The sequence below is a fragment of the Narcine bancroftii genome, unplaced genomic scaffold (genome assembly GCF_036971445.1).
Source record: "Narcine bancroftii isolate sNarBan1 unplaced genomic scaffold, sNarBan1.hap1 Scaffold_691, whole genome shotgun sequence".
Taxonomy (NCBI): domain Eukaryota; kingdom Metazoa; phylum Chordata; class Chondrichthyes; order Torpediniformes; family Narcinidae; genus Narcine; species Narcine bancroftii.
This window is the reverse complement of record NW_027212200.1, coordinates 4,969-23,136: the sequence shown is the minus strand read 5'-3', so window position 1 is coordinate 23,136 and position 18,168 is coordinate 4,969. Positions and strand designations below refer to the sequence as shown.

General features: G+C 46.0%; 1 protein-coding gene across 2 annotated transcripts in view; it reads left to right on the top strand.

Moving 5' to 3' along the window:
* LOC138751101 (casein kinase I) overlaps positions 1-16,974 on the top strand; it is a 34,713-nt gene extending 17,739 nt beyond the window's left edge. The window contains exons 7-10 of one of the 2 annotated variants that reach the window (XM_069913179.1): positions 4,006-4,198; positions 6,112-6,251; positions 8,850-8,903; positions 12,655-16,974. In XM_069913179.1, the coding sequence (XP_069769280.1) occupies positions 4,006-4,198; positions 6,112-6,251; positions 8,850-8,882 (366 nt within the window). In that variant the 3' untranslated portion in view covers positions 8,883-8,903; positions 12,655-16,974. Of the gene's footprint in view, positions 1-4,005; positions 4,199-6,111; positions 6,252-8,849; positions 8,914-12,654 lie in introns of both variants that reach the window. The other variant, XM_069913178.1, reaches the window with a different exon arrangement.
* Positions 16,975-18,168: the final 1,194 nt, after the last annotated feature.

Sequence of the window (18,168 nt, the reverse complement as noted above, 5' to 3'; positions counted from 1 at the left end):
AAAAAATTAAAATTTAGATAAAAGATTTAAATGGGATCAAACATTCAGCCCCCGGTTGTGTCCCACACGCAGCAACTGTTGAATAAAGTTTCAATCAAGTTATGTTTGAATAAAATAGTGGCGCCCGGGATGATGCCGCTGGGGCGACTCTTTCAGAGTATCTCCCTATCCCTGCCAAATAAGACTCTTTATTAGTACTGTATATTAATAAGGCTCTATTTGTAAATTTGGAGAGGGGGTTTAATTATGACCGCGACATGGTTAGTGTAGCAATTAGATCAACGCTTTTACAGTGCCAGTGACCAGAGTTCGAAGTTAAATTTTGTAGATTACAGAGTTATCTGATTAAAGAGAACTGTACATACCAGTAATTAAGGATGACAATACTGGTTCTTTGAAAATTACATTTTGCTATCTTTTTTACTAGTAATGCAGGTGTATTAGTTGGGTATTGTGAGAGTGAGTATCATGCAACCAGAAAATTTTCATATCTGGCATTTGCAATCCCCGTAATGCATTATCCCGATGGAGATGTGGGGGGGCTGGTAGTCATGGTGGGGAGCTGGCTGATGGAGGACCTCAGTTTTCTTCAGGCTGACTTCCAGGCCAAACATTTTGGCAGTTTCCGCAAAGCAGGACGTCAAGCGCTGAAGAGCTGGCTCTGAATGGGCAACTAAAGCGGCATCATCTGCAAAGAGTAGTTCACGGACAAGTTTCTCTTGTGTCCCCACATCTCCATCGGGCACACAAAACTCAAAACGGTCAACCAGTTTACCTATCTCGGCTGCACCATTTCATCAGATGCAAGGATCGACAATGAGATAGACAACAGACTCGCCAAGGCAAATAGCGCCTTTGGAAGACTACACAAAAGAGTCTGGAAAAACAACCAACTGAAAAACCTCACAAAGATAAGCGTATACAGAGCCGTTGTCATACCCACACTCCTGTTCGGCTCCGAATCATGGGTCCTCTACCGGCACCACCTACGGCTCCTAGAACGCTTCCACCAGCGTTGTCTCCGCTCCATCCTCAACATCCATTGGAGCGCTCACACCCCTAACGTCGAGGTACTCGAGATGGCAGAGGTCGACAGCATCGAGTCCACGCTGCTGAAGATCCAGCTGCGCTGGATGGGTCACGTCTCCAGAATGGAGGACCATCGCCTTCCCAAGATCGTATTATATGGCGAGCTCTCCACTGGCCACCGTGACAGAGGTGCACCAAAGAAAAGGTACAAGGACTGCCTAAAGAAATCTCTTGGTGCCTGCCACATTGACCACCGCCAGTGGGCTGATAACGCCTCAAACCGTGCATCTTGGCGCCTCACAGTTTGGCGGGCAGCAGCCTCCTTTGAAGAAGACCGCAGAGCCCACCTCACTGACAAAAGGCAAAGGAGGAAAAACCCAACACCCAACCCCAACCAACCAATTTTCCCTTGCAACCGCTGCAATCGTGTCTGCCTGTCCCGCATCGGACTGGTCAGCCACAAACGAGCCTGCAGCTGACGTGGACTTTTTACCCCCTCCATAAATCTTCGTCCGCGAAGCCAAGCCAAAGAAGAAATGCATTATCCACTTCAAACAAAAGAAATTATTTAAAATGGAGATTTTTGGGAAGGAAGGGAAGGAGAAATGAAACTTTGGGTGTGCTGGTGGGGTGCGCGTGCTGAGGCTGGCGGGGTGCGCGTGCTGAGGCTGGCGGGGTGCGCGTGCTGAGGCTGGCGGGGTGCGCGTGCTGAGGCTGGCGGGGTGCGCGTGCTGAGGCTGGCGGGGTGCGCGTGCTGAGGCTGGCGGGGTGCGCGTGCTGAGGCTGGCGGGGTGCGCGTGCTGAGGCTGGCGGGGTGCGCGTGCTGAGGCTGGCGGGGTGCGCGTGCTGAGGCTGGCGGGGTGCGCGTGCTGAGGCTGGCGGGGTGCGCGTGCTGAGGCTGGCGGGGTGCGCGTGCTGAGGCTGGCGGGGTGCGCGTGCTGAGGCTGGCGGGGTGCGCGTGCTGAGGCTGGCGGGGTGCGCGTGCTGAGGCTGGCGGGGTGCGCGTGCTGAGGCTGGCGGGGTGCGCGTGCTGAGGCTGGCGGGGTGCGCGTGCTGAGGCTGGCGGGGTGCGCGTGCTGAGGCTGGCGGGGTGCGCGTGCTGAGGCTGGCGGGGTGCGCGTGCTGAGGCTGGCGGGGTGCGCGTGCTGAGGCTGGCGGGGTGCGCGTGCTGAGGCTGGCGGGGTGCGCGTGCTGAGGCTGGCGGGGTGCGCGTGCTGAGGCTGGCGGGGTGCGCGTGCTGAGGCTGGCGGGGTGCGCGTGCTGAGGCTGGCGGGGTGCGCGTGCTGAGGCTGGCGGGGTGCGCGTGCTGAGGCTGGCGGGGTGCGCGTGCTGAGGCTGGCGGGGTGCGCGTGCTGAGGCTGGCGGGGTGCGCGTGCTGAGGCTGGCGGGGTGCGCGTGCTGAGGCTGGCGGGGTGCGCGTGCTGAGGCTGGCGGGGTGCGCGTGCTGAGGCTGGCGGGGTGCGCGTGCTGAGGCTGGCGGGGTGCGCGTGCTGAGGCTGGCGGGGTGCGCGTGCTGAGGCTGGCGGGGTGCGCGTGCTGAGGCTGGCGGGGTGCGCGTGCTGAGGCTGGCGGGGTGCGCGTGCTGAGGCTGGCGGGGTGCGCGTGCTGAGGCTGGCGGGGTGCGCGTGCTGAGGCTGGCGGGGTGCGCGTGCTGAGGCTGGCGGGGTGCGCGTGCTGAGGCTGGCGGGGTGCGCGTGCTGAGGCTGGCGGGGTGCGCGTGCTGAGGCTGGCGGGGTGCGCGTGCACTTTTTTAAAATCTGTGGGCGGGGGGAGGGAAGGAATGTGCTTCTAGAATACGTCCTTAAAAAAAAAAGGTTTAACTGGTGGCTGATTTGATGGACGAGGAGTGTCAATTGGGATTATCTACTGGAGTTTTGAATAGTGGTTTTCAACCTTTTTCTTTCCATTCACATACCACTTTAAGTAATTCCAATGCTATCAGAGCTCTGTAAGGGATTGCTTAAGGTGGGATGTGAGTGGGAAGGGAAGGTTGAGAATCACTGCTCTGAACCCGATTATTACTGAAATATTTTGCTTGAGAAAAATTGTCTTTGGCCCATTTCCTTTGGAGTTCTGAAACCTTGCACATAATGTGTCAATTAGATAAGATTAAAGCAGTTTTCAAACCTTTTCTTTCCACCCACATCCCATCTTAAGCAATCCCTTACTAATGAGAGCACCTATGGCATAGGGATTACTTAAGTGGGATGTGAGTGGAAAGAAAAAGGTTGAGAACCACTGTCTTGGAAGAATGATGGGAGTTGTCATAAAAGCCTATTACAATGTTTAAGCAAGACAGGCTAGGTTTGGAAGATGTTTCCTCTGGTTGGAGAGCTCAGAACCAAGGGTCACAGCTTCTGGATTTGGGCAAAGCCTTTGAGAACCAAATGAAGTGTCACAACCTACAGAGCTCCTGCGAATTGTATTAAAGTATTATTTAACAGCAATTCAGGAAGTGGTCGACCATTCGTTTGTAGTTGGCAACGTATTGAAGTTATGAGTTCAGATTCAGATTTATTGTCAGAGTAGGTACACAACACACACAACCCTGAGATTCATTATCCTGCGGGCTAAACAGAATTACCACTTATTGGTAGTGCGAAAAAAACTGCACAACGTACACGTGTAAACAACTGTCCAATACATACAGGAGAAAAGGAACAAACAAGTGCAAAAGTTAGAGTCCTTAAATGAGCCCCTCATTGAGTTTGTTGTTGAATGACATGGGTGGATTTTGAAGGGTTGAAATGTCAAACAAGAAGGCTAAAAGTTGAAAGTTTACGGCAGCCTGAGAGGCCTACCCTGCAGACTGAAGCCTCGGCCTTGCCTGATCCTGCCTCACAGGGCAGCTCATTGTCAGACTAGGAGAACCCAAATGGGATGCACTTTCTTCGAATGGAGATTTCCTCATGCACACACCCAAGCCCAGTTGTATTTTAATTCAAGAGGCACGAACTACATTTCTATTGATTGCAGGGTGCCGGTCGTACTCCAGAGGAGAGTGAGCGTGAGCGCAGAGAGCACGAGAGGGAAGAGCGTGTGGTGCAGACACGCAGCTCGGCCACGCGAGCCCTCCCCCCGGGAACTGGTGCTGCTGCGGTCGGCAACCGATTACGGAACGGACAAGAAGCGATGCTCCCATCACAGGCCACTCGGGCTCAGCAGTCTGGTCAGTACTTGCCTCCGTTCACATTGCTGTGCTGCACCACTTCCCAGCTGGTGCCCCTAATGCTGAGTTCCCTTCAGTGGGTTGTCAGCCCACTCCAGCAAAGTTTCCATCGATAGCAGGGTCCTGTCCTGCCCTCAGCCCTTCAACCTTGTTCTGCCTTTCACTGAATATGTGGCCAACTCTTGGCCTGATTCCATGTACCCACCTTTTATCTCTTATCCCTCCTTAGAGAATTGTTCAACTTGGGTTCAATATTAACAGTTAGAACCATAGAACATTACAGCACAGAAACAGGCCTTCTAGTCTGTGCCGAACCATTTTTTTCACCTACCCTAATCCCACTGACCTGCACCCAGTCCATAGCCCTTCATAGCACTCCCATCCATATTCCTGTCCAAATTCTGCTTCAGTGTTAAAATCGAGCCTGCTTTCACCATTTCTTGATCTTGTTTCAGTAAAAATACAGTGAGAAACATTGTATTTTATGTCGTAAAGATGTATAACCAATGTTTCGGGCTTGAGCCCTTCAAGGTATGAAAAAAATGTAGGCAGGCACCCAAACTAGATGGTGGAGGTGATGGGGAGTAGCACAGGCCCAAAGGCAGGAGGTATTGTCCAACCATACTGTCCAAGATCACCCATAAATTGAAGGAGAAACACAATTTTCCAGCCAGATGGGATTAACATTGACTTCTGCGGTTTCTACTCATCTACTCTGTTTTCTTTCCCATCCCATTCTGTCTTTCGTACAGCTCTCCACCCACTTCCCTCTCCATTCAAAGAGCTATTCCTCCCCCCTCCTGTTTGCTGTTTTGCCCCATCCTCACTTATCCACCTATTATCCCCCCTGCCTGTGGGACTGTGCACCGCCCCATGCCCCTAGTGTCCATGGATTTTCCTCCATCTCCACACAGACTTCATTCCAAACCATCTGCAACCTGAGTTCCAGACCCCTACCTCTGACATAATCGGGAAGCCTTCAGCACCCAAGGCCACTCAGAAGCCTCTTCCAGTCTCGACACCTTCTCTCATCTTTGCTCCAATACCTGTTACTCCCTTCAGCAAGTCTCCAGCAGTCCACAGCTTGGTGTGCGAGTCCTTTGACCACATCGCCTGCAGCCTGCACGAGTTCCTGCGCGAGTCACTAGTAGCCTGCTGACTGTGTGTTCATCAGCCGCAGAGCTTCTCATTAGTCCTCTGCCGTGGTCACTATCCTGTAAGGCCATCTCCTCTGCTTCTCCTCCTCCTCAACAGGTTCTCCCCATTTTTCTGGTTCCATGCTCCGGTCCACTCTCTCCTGGAGTCTGCAACCCCCTTGAGGTCGCTGCCAGCACAGGCACCACCATCTTTGGTCCAGACCCCACAGTCGCGGGATTTTAAAATAAAACTCCCATCAGCTCCCACAACAGGCTGTTTAAAAACTGCATAGAGCCGTCCGTCGTTAGTCGGCCTGAGCGGTAGAACCCTGTGGAGTTGTGTCTCCACTCCCTGCTCTCCAGGGTCCAAACCTTGCAGCGGTTCCGACACATCCGCTATTTTTTTTTTCCGCAAGTGTCACTGTATGGTACTTTGAAAGGAGCAAGATGTCCCGAAAGAATGTAGATGGTAACTGGTGGCTTCCGCTATTGGCCATTCCATGGTAATCCAGCATAAAGCCTTTCCCTGCTTGTGACTTGTCAACTCTGCTACTTTCAGAAGAACAGGGATGGGATAAAATTTTATTTGGCATTAAATCAGCAAGAATTTGCTTGTGGAACATCCACACGCTTGGCATTCTGTCGTTTGAAACCTCTGAGGCGTGTGCACTTTTAGTAAAATGGTTTGACGGGGAATGTTACCAATAGGACAGCCCTCCAGAATCAGCACTGTGGTGTGGGATTTCAAGTTAACAAAGGGCCCTTTTATTGTTGCAGCCAACACCTCGCCAAGGCCCATTTCTCGAGCTGAGCGAGAGCGCAAGGTCAGCATGAGGCTGCACCGGGGGGCTCCTGCCAACGTTTCATCCTCTGATCTCACAGCGCGGCAAGATGCTTCACGCATTTCTGCATCACAGGTATGCATTTCACGCCCCCACGCCCGTCTTTGCCGATTTCCGATACAGTGGATATGGTGGCGAGGCTGGGAAGGTTTCTGGTAACTTTGCCACTGGGTTTGTTTTAAGAACGAGGATTATGTGGGAGCCTTGAATTCGTGCCGTATCCCTGAAGTAGTGCAGATCCCAGGTATGAGGCTAATTGACAGGTCAGATAAGTGAGAGGCAACGCAACAGTGAAATTGTGACCTTTCATTCAGTTTTTGCGTATATTTTTTCATGATAACATTTCTGCTTGAATTGACAAATGTCCCAATTGCTTCACCTGCATCCCTCTGCTGGTATACAATGAACTGGTATTCTGTCAGGGATTGATGAATAAGGTTGCGGGGTGCTGAAGAATGATGTACAAATGGGGAGACGGAGACACTAGATTGGCAGGTATCGGACAAGGGAAGGAAGGCAAGAGATAAAAGGTGGATGAATTGAGATGAGCTGTACCTAGTCCATAGGAGACTATACATGCATACTTATGTGTGCACGCATCTACACGTGCACATCTGCTGACCTCGACCATCACACTGGACTGTTCCCAGGCTTTTGTTATTTTTATCTAAAGGAGCCTCTCTTATTCCCAACAGCATGCCATAAATGTTAGATAATGAACATTATTTAAAAGATTGTAAATTAAAAATATTACATATATTAAATTCTTATCAGAGGTCATAGGGAATGTGTGTACTTGAGATCACAATCTCTGATTTGTTAATAACAAAAATATTGAGTATTTGGTAATCCATATTTAGCAGGACTTCCTTCGATAGTCGGCCAGCATTGATGATTCCATTTGGCCTGATACAACTTTTCCATGGCCGCAGTCACTGACGGCACCGAGATCAGCAGGGAACAGGTCCGAGTGCGAATGCAGAAAATGAATTTTCAATGACATGCTGCACTTTGTGGTTTTGTAGACTTGAAGTAACTTAAAATATGACAAAAAAATCACAACAATTGTTTTTTTTTTAAAAAGTGGTTTTTAAAAAAAACCACTTGATAGGAAATTTTTAAGGTGATTTTCGTGATCAACAGCCCAAAATCCATAAAATATACCTAAAAGTGTTCAGGAAGAAAAATCTTCATTGTCCAGTGTAATTAGTGGGCTTCAAGAATTACCAGTATCAATCCTGTTTGTAAGGAAGAGTGTTTCCTCTTCAAAACTCAGAGATCCTGTTAACACAATATTCCCTCTGTTAGTGGGCGGGACAGAAGATCCACAGATTATGTGGCTTAGTTCTCCAGCTAACGTGGGCCCAGCCTGCGATCTGTGCAGTTCTTTGAGGCACTCTGGTGGTGAAGAGTAGAGCTGCAACAAAGGTAGTAACAATGTTCAATGAAGGAAAGTCCCTTTCTCTCAAATTTTTCCCTTCTTCTTTTCTTCTCCCCTTCCCCCCCCTCCATGAAATGCATTTTTTTTACCACCATCCCTTTAAAGCACTGTATTCTGACACTCCGTGTTCTGCAGCCGAGCCTAATTTGCACTTTGAAATTTTGACCACAAACGTGTACCACACTTTAGCCGCTCATAAGGAATTGTTGCTCTGCATTTGTCCTCTCCTTTCTCTTCTTCTCTAACTATTGTTGGTAGCTGTTTCATGTTCCAGTACTTTGTTTTTAGCGCAAGTTAGTCTTGAGCTATTTGGGGTTGAGAACGTGGGATTCTTTGGAGAAATTTGGTCAAGTTTATTAACATCTGATTTTACAAGTACAACCGATGCAACAGCGTTCTCTGGTCCTTGGTGCAAAACATGCAGACTCATAACTGGATATGACACACATGCAGACAAACAATACATATATAGGACAAGCATTTATATATGCAAATAAATATTGATTTGTAAATATGAGCATCTCCTTTGGTCGTTCAACGTTCTCCCTGCCCATGGGAAGAAGCTGTTCCTTAGCTGGTGGTGGTGGGTTTGATACTCCTGTATATCTTTCCCGATGGGAGCAGCAAAAAGATGCAGTGTATGGAGAGGAAGTGGTCCTCAATGATTTTCCACACACTCTTAAGAAAAATATCCCGGTAGATTGCGTTGATTGGGGTGGGAGGAGGGAGACTCCACTGATCCTCTGTGTCATTCTTATTTTCCTGTGGAATGATCTCCGATCTATTTCTCCTCAGCAACCATTCCACACTGAGCCAGGGGACTCTCGGTAGAGCTCTTGTAGAAGGGTGACATAATGGTGGCCTTGTCTGCTTCAGTTTTCTCAGGAAGTGCAGTTGCTTCCTGACAAGTGAGGAGAGGTTGAGTGTCCATGATCAGTTATTATTTAAGTGAACTCCAAGGAACTTGGTGTTCTCTACAACAGTCTTGCGGATCGACGCATAATCTTGTAGGATGAGGAAAGCAGCCTGATTTTAATCCCAGCCTGCAAGAAGGCAGGACACTGCACTTGTGTTAAACACTTGTTTTGCATTGAGAGCTGATAATGGAAAGGTTTCGCTTGCTGGTCTCATGATCATGTTATCTGAGGTATTGATATCACCTGTAGGGGTTTTAAATTTCTCTGAATGGATCATTTTGTGCTATAACTATCTTGCCATTATTTCTTTGATAGACCAGCATGCCCTTTGAACATCTGGCAAAGTGACTAACATCTTTGGAGCAGCAGGTAAGATTTGGTAAGTGGCTTTTGAAACTCCTCACTATGGTAATTTGCCTCTACCACAAATGTTGCTTTTTCTCATTGCACCGAGTTTCTAGGTGATGTGGTTAGTGCAACGCTACGACAGCGCCAGTGGTCCAGGTTCGCGTGCTGCGCGGTCTGTAAAGGGTTTATACCTCTACTCGCGTCTATGTGGGTTTGCTCTGATTTCCTTCCACTCTTCAAAAGTGTACGCGGATTGGGGGTATTTGGGCGGCATGGCCTTGTGACCAGAATGAGCTGTTACCTTGCTGTATGTATATCTAAATTTAATTTTTTAACAATTTAAACAACTGGTAAGCACTGGGAGGATATGTTAGTTAAATGTAATAGGAGGAAGAGACTATCTTGTGTGAGATAAACACAATGAAACTGGGGTCAATGGGGATTTTTCCCTCCTTTCCAGTAACTCTGCCACTGGGCTTCTGAAATTCAGGTTTACAGAGGAGTCTTTCACCCTTGTGAAGTGTTTATGATCCCAAACTTGGGGTTGTCGGATGGACAAGTGGCAGCACTGCACTGGCATCGACTAATTTGTGTTTAAACATGATCACTGTGAGCTGTTGAATTGGCACAGTGTCCCAAATGCTTCACTAATGAACCTTTGCTTGTGTATAACTCATTAGTGTTTTACCAGACTCGAGACCAGCCATTCTTGACCTTTTTTTGTCAATGGACCCCTCCTAGGACTCTGTTCAAAGTTTATGGGCCCCCTTCCCTGTGAAGCGGTGAAGTTTGGTTTCTTTTGTTCTTCCCTCCTACCGACTGCATAAAAAATATTCGTGTAACATGAGGTGAAAGGAAAACTAGGTTTTTTAGTCAATGTGTTGTAGCCCCTGGGAGTTGGGAGGCCCTGTTGAGAATGGCTGCTTGAGACCAGTGTCTGAATTGTTCCCTTTGAGTTGGTTTAACCCAATGGTTTGTGGAAAGAAAACATTTGAAAACCACTGTTGTAATCATCCCTAATTGACTTATGTGCACAGTTTCATAACTCCAAAGGAAATTGGGCAATGACAATTTTTCTCAAGCAAAATATTTCAGTAACAATTAGGCAAGTAGTGGTCCTCAACCGTTTTTGGTCCTCAACCTTTTTTGGTCCTCAACCTTTTTTGGTCCTCAACCTTTTTTGGTCCTCAACCTTTTTTGGTCCTCAACCTTTTTTGGTCCTCAACCTTTTTTGGTCCTCAACCTTTTTTGGTCCTCAACCTTTTTTGGTCCTCAACCTTTTTTGGTCCTCAACCGTTTTTGGTCCTCAACCGTTTTTGGTCCTCAACCGTTTTTGGTCCTCAACCGTTTTTGGTCCTCAACCGTTTTTGGTCCTCAACCGTTTTTGGTCCTCAACCGTTTTTGGTCCTCAACCGTTTTTGGTCCTCAACCGTTTTTGGTCCTCAACCGTTTTTGGTCCTCAACCGTTTTGGGTCCTCAACCGTTTTGGGTCCTCAACCGTTTTGGGTCCTCAACCGTTTTGGGTCCTCAACCGTTTTGGGTCCTCAACCGTTTTGGGTCCTCAACCGTTTTTGGTCCTCAACCGTTTTTGGTCCTCAACCGTTTTTGGTCCTCAACCGTTTTTGGTCCTCAACCGTTTTTGGTCCTCAACCGTTTTTGGTCCTCAACCGTTTTTGGTCCTCAACCGTTTTTGGTCCTCAACCGTTTTTGGTCCTCAACCGTTTTTGGTCCTCAACCGTTTTTGGTCCTCAACCGTTTTTGGTCCTCAACCGTTTTTGGTCCTCAACCGTTTTTGGTCCTCAACCGTTTTTGGTCCTCAACCGTTTTTGGTCCTCAACCGTTTTTGGTCCTCAACCGTTTTTGGTCCTCAACCGTTTTTGGTCCTCAACCGTTTTTGGTCCTCAACCGTTTTTGGTCCTCTACCGTTTTTGGTCCTCAACCGTTTTTGGTCCTCTACCGTTTTTGGTCCTCTACCGTTTTTGGTCCTCTACCGTTTTTGGTCCTCTACCGTTTTTGGTCCTCTACCGTTTTTGGTCCTCTACCGTTTTTGGTCCTCTACCGTTTTTGGTCCTCTACCGTTTTTGGTCCTCTACCGTTTTTGGTCCTCTACCGTTTTTGGTCCTCTACCGTTTTTGGTCCTCTACCGTTTTTGGTCCTCTACCGTTTTTGGTCCTCTACCGTTTTTGGTCCTCTACCGTTTTTGGTCCTCTACCGTTTTTGGTCCTCTACCGTTTTTGGTCCTCTACCGTTTTTGGTCCTCTACCGTTTTTGGTCCTCTACCGTTTTTGGTCCTCTACCGTTTTTGGTCCTCTACCGTTTTTGGTCCTCTACCGTTTTTGGTCCTCTACCGTTTTTGGTCCTCTACCGTTTTTGGTCCTCTACCGTTTTTGGTCCTCTACCGTTTTTGGTCCTCTACCGTTTTTGGTCCTCTACCGTTTTTGGTCCTCTACCGTTTTTGGTCCTCTACCGTTTTTGGTCCTCTACCGTTTTTGGTCCTCTACCGTTTTTGGTCCTCTACCGTTTTTGGTCCTCTACCGTTTTTGGTCCTCTACCGTTTTTGGTCCTCAACCTTTTTTCGCTACTCACATCCCACCTTAAGCAATCCCTTACTAATCACAAAGCACCTATGGCATCGGGATTACTTAAAGTGGGATGAGTTTAGGGGGGCAGTTTGAAAACCACTGGTTAAACCCATTTTTGTTGACTGGATGTGTAGGATATTGAGTTTATGAAGATTTTGGGTTGGGACCTTTTATTGGGAAGAGGGTGAAGATGGATGGGCATGGTGGTAGGATACTGGACAAATAAAGGAGGAGTAGGGAGACAAGACAGAGTGTAAATTGAGTACCAGTTGGGAAAATGAGAAGATGTACCCTTTCCTTGGTTCCCCTTCCTTTTACCCAATATCCTATTTCTTTCCACCACTCCTTTCTGTGCTTGCTATCTCCTGATTTTTGTCTGAATAAAGGGTTCCCAGTCCATTTCTCTGGATGGATGCTGGCTGACCCTCTGAATCCCTCCAGCAACTTCTTTGCTCGCGGGACCGCCTGTGTGTTGTCCAACTATGGGATTGAGCGGCTGAGGTACAGGGCAGTGCTGGCTATGCCGTAGATCTCCAAGCTTGAGCAAAGGGCAGACTCCATTACCAGTTGTCACCTTGGCTGGGTCAAAACTGGATCCAGATTTCCACTAGATCACTTAAGACACATCACCAACGCCTTTGTTTATAAGGGGAGTTTTTAAGAGGGGGTTTGGTGGGGTGGAAGTGTGAAAGTCGACCCGCACTGTAATAAAACAAACAGCAGAACCAATTAAGTGTACAACAGATTCCTTATTCAACCTTGATAACGCTAGCAGGAGTGAGAGGTACAAAGAGTTCAGTAACACATTCTCTACACTGAGCTCCACTCAAAGCATACAGAGTGTTATTGCACTTTTCTACACCTTTGGGCAGGGGTCACCGTGAGACCCAGCAAGTTTCACACAGCTGGCGATTCCTGTTTTTACACAACCTGTTCCCTTGTGTCTGCAAATGGCTAGGAAATGTCAGGGGGTCCTGACTCTTGGTTTATTTACTTTTACTACATTCTTTGTGGTGTTAGTTACTATCTCACTGCAACACACGGAAGGTCAAGTTAGAAGATGATTACATTATCACCATGTTTCAAGTTGACTACAGTATTTTTTCCCTTTGTTTAGCATATTCGTTAAACTTATTCTTTCACAGCGGGAGAAGGAATGTTCTAATAATGGTCTGTTTTCCCCTCCCCAGAACCTTTGCCAACACTGGGACAACTTTTCCAACACTGACCACTGCGCACAGGCTTTCAGGGAGGATATTCGAAGAGGGCTCGTAATGACCCGCACTTGTATTTGTGTGTGAATTAACAATGCGGGATCTCCAATTTCAGTCAGAACTTACTTGCAATGATCTTGTCAATCACCTCCGATTTATTATGTAGATTTCCCCCCCACCCTCTTCCTTGTATGCTTGGAGTTTTCTTTACCTGGAAGAAAACCCAGATTTTGCCTCGACTGTCCTTTTCACCCCGACAAGGGGAAGTTCTGCCTTCAGGGCTTCAAGCTTGCTCCTGTGGTCAGTTGCAAATGTCTTGTCTTTGCCTTTCGCCACCTGTCTGCTGAGTGTGTGATGGTTTCCCAAGACGTCAATAAAAAGATGGGAGGTGAGAGAAAAAGGAAATACCTTAATACCGAGGTCCAAAAGCTTTTGTGACCTGCAGTAGTCCTGTTTCTGCGACGCCAGGTTTGGCTGCTGTAGTTTTTAAAAGAAATGTGGGTGTTTCCCACAGTAGCTCGGTTTAAGTAGCAAGACCTGCACACCATGGCTGCAGTTCACGTGGTGTGGTGCAAGTAAAATTGGGATTACCCCCCTTCGTTCTCGATCAAGTAGGTTCCTGTATGTAAGGCGTCTCTTTTAGTTCCTCTTCCCACTCTGAACCTTCGCTCTGAATAATATTCACTCCGTATCTCTCCTTGTAAGTATCAAGTTTTTTTTAATCTATATCCAGGGTGATAAGACATAATATTTTTTAAAAAACTATATATAAAATCAGTTATGATTTTTTTTTAAATAGCAGCACTACCTGGTATTAAAGGGAAGGAGGAAATCCTTGCCCAGCAAACCATCATTAAAGAGAGTTTGTGAAATTAGAACAGCTTTTCTTTTCAGTGACGACTATATCTTGTGTTTGTGTGTTGACAAAACCAGTGACTTGGAATCGCATTGGCTGCTAATTTCTGAAGAATGTATGTATTTATTTTTTAAAAATATTTTTTATAGCATTCTGTTGTTCTTCAAGTAAGGATCAAGAAATTCAGAGTGGGGGAACGAGGTTTTCTAATCCAGGTGTAAAGCTTCAATGCCATGTTCCCTTTTGAGTGCACTCCTTGTTTTGATTACTTGACAATGCTTGACCAAGCTGTTCATGCCGTAGGGGGTATTTTTGCAAAGCTTTTTCCTTTCGTTTATGGCCTCAGATGTTTTTCATTCCTGCAAAGGCACCGACCGGGTCTACACTGACATTGGATGAACCTAGATCTAATACAACTGTGGCAGAATATTGAAGTGCATGGTCAAGCCCCAATTGTGGACTCTGGCCTAGAAGGCAGTTACGCACAGGAGTTGTTCCGATTAAAATGTCTAGGCGCTCTCTCTTTCCTTACACCCCCCCGTCTCATTCAAGTGACCCTTCATCTTGTTGAAGAACCCCTTATCATAGCTGCACGTGTGTAGCGCAATTGGATGCCCACATACATTCTGTGTGCATGAGTCCTCAGCCCGGCCAGTGCCCAGTAAACATCCAAGGAAGAAAGCTGCGCGTCAGCTGGGCATCTGGTGGAGCTGCGGGACTGAATGCTCAAGTGTCTCCCCATGTCTGTTGCCAAATGGTTGTGCATGTGACTTGCTCCTTTTAAGGATGGATCCCTTTGTAAAATGGCTTCCCCTGCTTTGTCAGCCATGCCTTGTAGGTGCTAACTGTTTGAAAATGCGACTGACGCTATCCTTTTTAAACGGTTGCCCACCTAGCGTTGAAGTTAAGTACAAAGACTAGCTTGGATCACAAGGAAAAGAAAGCAACGAGACAGACCAAAATACCCAAAAAAAAGCCCTCTTTTTAATGCGGTTTAGAGACCGCCTACAAGATATAAAATGTATTATGCTCCTAATTCTTTAATTCATGTCTGGCACAATTGATTTTTCTTAAAATTCCAGTCCAGGTGTAAATGTGTTGACAACCTCGGTGCTTGTGGCTTTCTAAGTGTTCTGTGAAATTCTTGCAAATTCAGCAGCCAGAAACCTGAACAGATTCCCACCAACTTCAAGGCTTTGAATTATCGGAACAAAGCTTGGAGTCAGCACAATCCTGGACTTTAGGCACCAGGGCCTCTGCCTACGGAGATGGATCGTTGCCACCCTCTGTGAGGGCCACTGGCCAGCATTCTGAAATTCCCCTCACTTGAAAAAATTATTTTGGGACTCTGCAGAAAAAAGGTTCTGGGTTCATCTGCGGGCAAGCAAATACTGAGGGAGAGCCAACGAGGTCAAATGTTTGAAGATGGCAAAATAATATTTCACTCTGTGCAATTTGAACGCATTTAAAATCAAAAAGCACCTGCGTTTTGATTGTGAGCAGAAAGCGCAAAAGGTTACCTCCATGTTCCATTGCAGTTCATCAAAATTTCCCAGGGTTCTCTTTTATACCACTACCACCTTTTAAAGCAATTTATGCTAAGCAAAAAAATCTATATATATTGTAGCATTGCATCTTTGTTTACAGGTTGGTTTTTTTAAAAAAAAAAGTCCCTCTGTTTTGCAACCTCACAGAAGTTCTTCAACACCAAAGCAATTCTGGCTTTTGCCAATCTAGGGCCTGGGTTATGCATCTGACTGGTGGGGTGTATCCACAAACGGTGCTCAGGAAAAAGAAGGCAGGATTGGGCAAGTTTAGTGGTTGGGGGGGTGGGGGGGGCGCGAGTTTGAGTCTAGCAGTTTGCAATTTTAAAGCAGAAAAATAGATTAGTCTCATTCACAAGTTTCTCCACAAAGATTCTCGCCTGCTATTTGACAGCCAATAGCCTCCTCTTCAATTTATAATTAAAATCTGTTTTCTTTATTGTAAAGTTGAATGTCACTTTTTTAGATTTACTGCACCAATGCTAACAGCCCCTTGGATATTTTGGTATTGTATTTAATACACTAAGTTATTTCCCTGTTTTTTTTAAACATTGGTATTTCATAAATAACTGAGATTTTTTTTGTATTTGTGTAAATAGCAAGTTTTTGATTGTAAAGTGCAAACTGTTGCTTAGTACTGATGTTGAACAGTGTAACATAGTTTTGATTTGTCCAAGACGTGGGGTTGGTTGGGTGGGGAGTATCCCTGCACCACAGTTCACCTACGGGTGGACTATAAACTAGATTTAGTCGCTAGTACATTAGTGTTCTTTGGAATTTTGACCATTCTGAAGAAGCAATGTTAACTCCAACCAGAATTCAAGGGATATTCTCTCTGGTTTTCTTGCTGATGGCTTTTTTAAAATTTTAATTATGCATTTCACATTTACTTACTGAATTCTCCAAATTCCAATCTGACAAAAGATCAGGGTCCAAATTAAACCACATTTGCATTAGCTCAGAGCTGCCACTGCAAAGTTCTATCACCAGACATCAACTACTGGGCCTCAGGAGGATAAAAGAGCAGTGCGCTGCACTAACAGGTGATGGTATGGAAGAAGATTCATTGAAATCGGTGACCAGTTTAATTTGGGGGGGGAAAAACGGCTTGTGTTTTGCCGTTTGCATTTCTGAAGACTGGCACCAGGCTGGGTGCTAGTATTGGTTCAAGTTAGGGAGGTAATGGCAAAACAAATCCATGTTGTATATTGTATTTATTGCAAACTGTCTTCTGAATGTGTGTATACGTGTATGTATTTTGGCTACTGGCAAGACTTTAAGGGAATTAACGATTAGTGGCTTCAAGACTTACAGCGCAGTTCATTTGCAATCACTCCCCAAATTTTCGCCTGTGTACAGCATGTGATTGTCTCTGTCTGATGTAATTTTTTTTCTCCTTTTAAAAAGAAAAGTGACACCGCCTGACATGTTGGGGACCATTGCAAGACTGAGTTCCTGTTTGCAATTTTAAATGGAGGAAGATGCTTCCTCGGTATTGCAGATACCCTGTATAACTTTGGGCGTTTTGAGGGGAGTGCACTGATTTTTAAGCTCTGGGTCTAATGCCTGCAATAAAGCAACAAATGGAAACTTCCTGTAACCTTGTTAGTTTGACCTTTTTGTGTTACTGGCAGTGATTTTTGTTGGCTTCTCTGTGGGGGTTGAGTCTATCCTGTCATAGATCCTATCAAAATGTGAACTTGGCTGAAATGTAATATGGTTCAAACTGCCCTTGCTCCACCCCTTATTTCTTTTTGAGTGCTCTCTGACCTTCTGTCTCGATGTCTAATGTACAGTTCTTTATTCCTGATACTATTTAACATTATTTACAATGCAATTTAATATTGTTATTTGTGTACATTTTAAAACTTATAAATAAAAGCGAGAGGAGAAAAACCTTGGTATGTTTTATTTTACATTTGTACAACAGAATTATAATTCTCATGGTAATCTTGTTTAGTTACTCCAGTGGTTCTCAACCTTTTTCTTTCCACTCACATCCCACTTTAAGTATTCCCTATGTCATAGGTGCTCTGTGATTAGCAAAGGATGTGGGTGAAAAGAAGAAGGTTGAAAACCACTGTTTTAATCGTACCTCATTGACTCGTTATGTGCAGGGTTTCAGAACTCCAAGGGAAATGGGCCAATGAGAATTTTTCTCAAACAAAATATTTCAGTAACAATTAGATCTCGAGCAGTGGTTCTCAACCTTTCCCACTCACATCCCACCTTAAGCAATCCCTTACTGAGCACTGATAGCGTAGGGATTACTTAAGGTGGGATGTGAGTGGGAAGAAAAAGGCTGAGAACCACTGAGATACTCATTGACAAGGAATAGGCATTATTGGCAAAACTGGTATTTATTACCCAGTCTTTAGAACACCTCAGCACAATGCTGACCATTCGGATCTCGATGTGCTGAACTATAACGACAAAAAAAAAAGAAACCCTCCCTATCTCATAACCCTATCTCATAACCCTATCTCATAACCCTATCTCATAACCCTATCTCATAACCCTATCTCATAACCCTATCTCATAACCCTATCTCAAGCAATCAGCTGACCAGTTAAAGCTTGTAAAATCAAGTAACCACTGTGGCCTGGAGGTCGGTGAATCAAAGTGATTTTGGAAACGGAAAGCAGGCATCTGTAGAGAGAGAAATAAAGCTAATGTTTTGTTGAAGTCTGGAAATGAAGTTTTGGTCTGAAGCATTTACTCCTGATTCAACACCAGTAAACCATTCTTCAGGTTTATTGTCATCTGATTATACAAGTACAACCCGACAAAACCGTTCTCTGGTCCTTGGTACAAAAATGAGCAGGCACACAACCCAACATAACACACAGACAAATGATTCTTAATGCAGGATAAATATACACACAAAAAAATATTGTTTTTTAAACGTGAGTCATGGAAGGTCAGTGTGAGCAGTTCCTTTGGTCGTTCAGCATTCTCGCTGCCCATGGGAAGAAGCTGTTCCTCATCCTTGTGGTGCTTTCTCTGATCCTCCTGGATCTCTTCCCTGATGGGAGCAGCTGAAAGAGGCCGTGTGCAGGTTGGAAGGGGTCCTCAATGATTTTGTGCGCC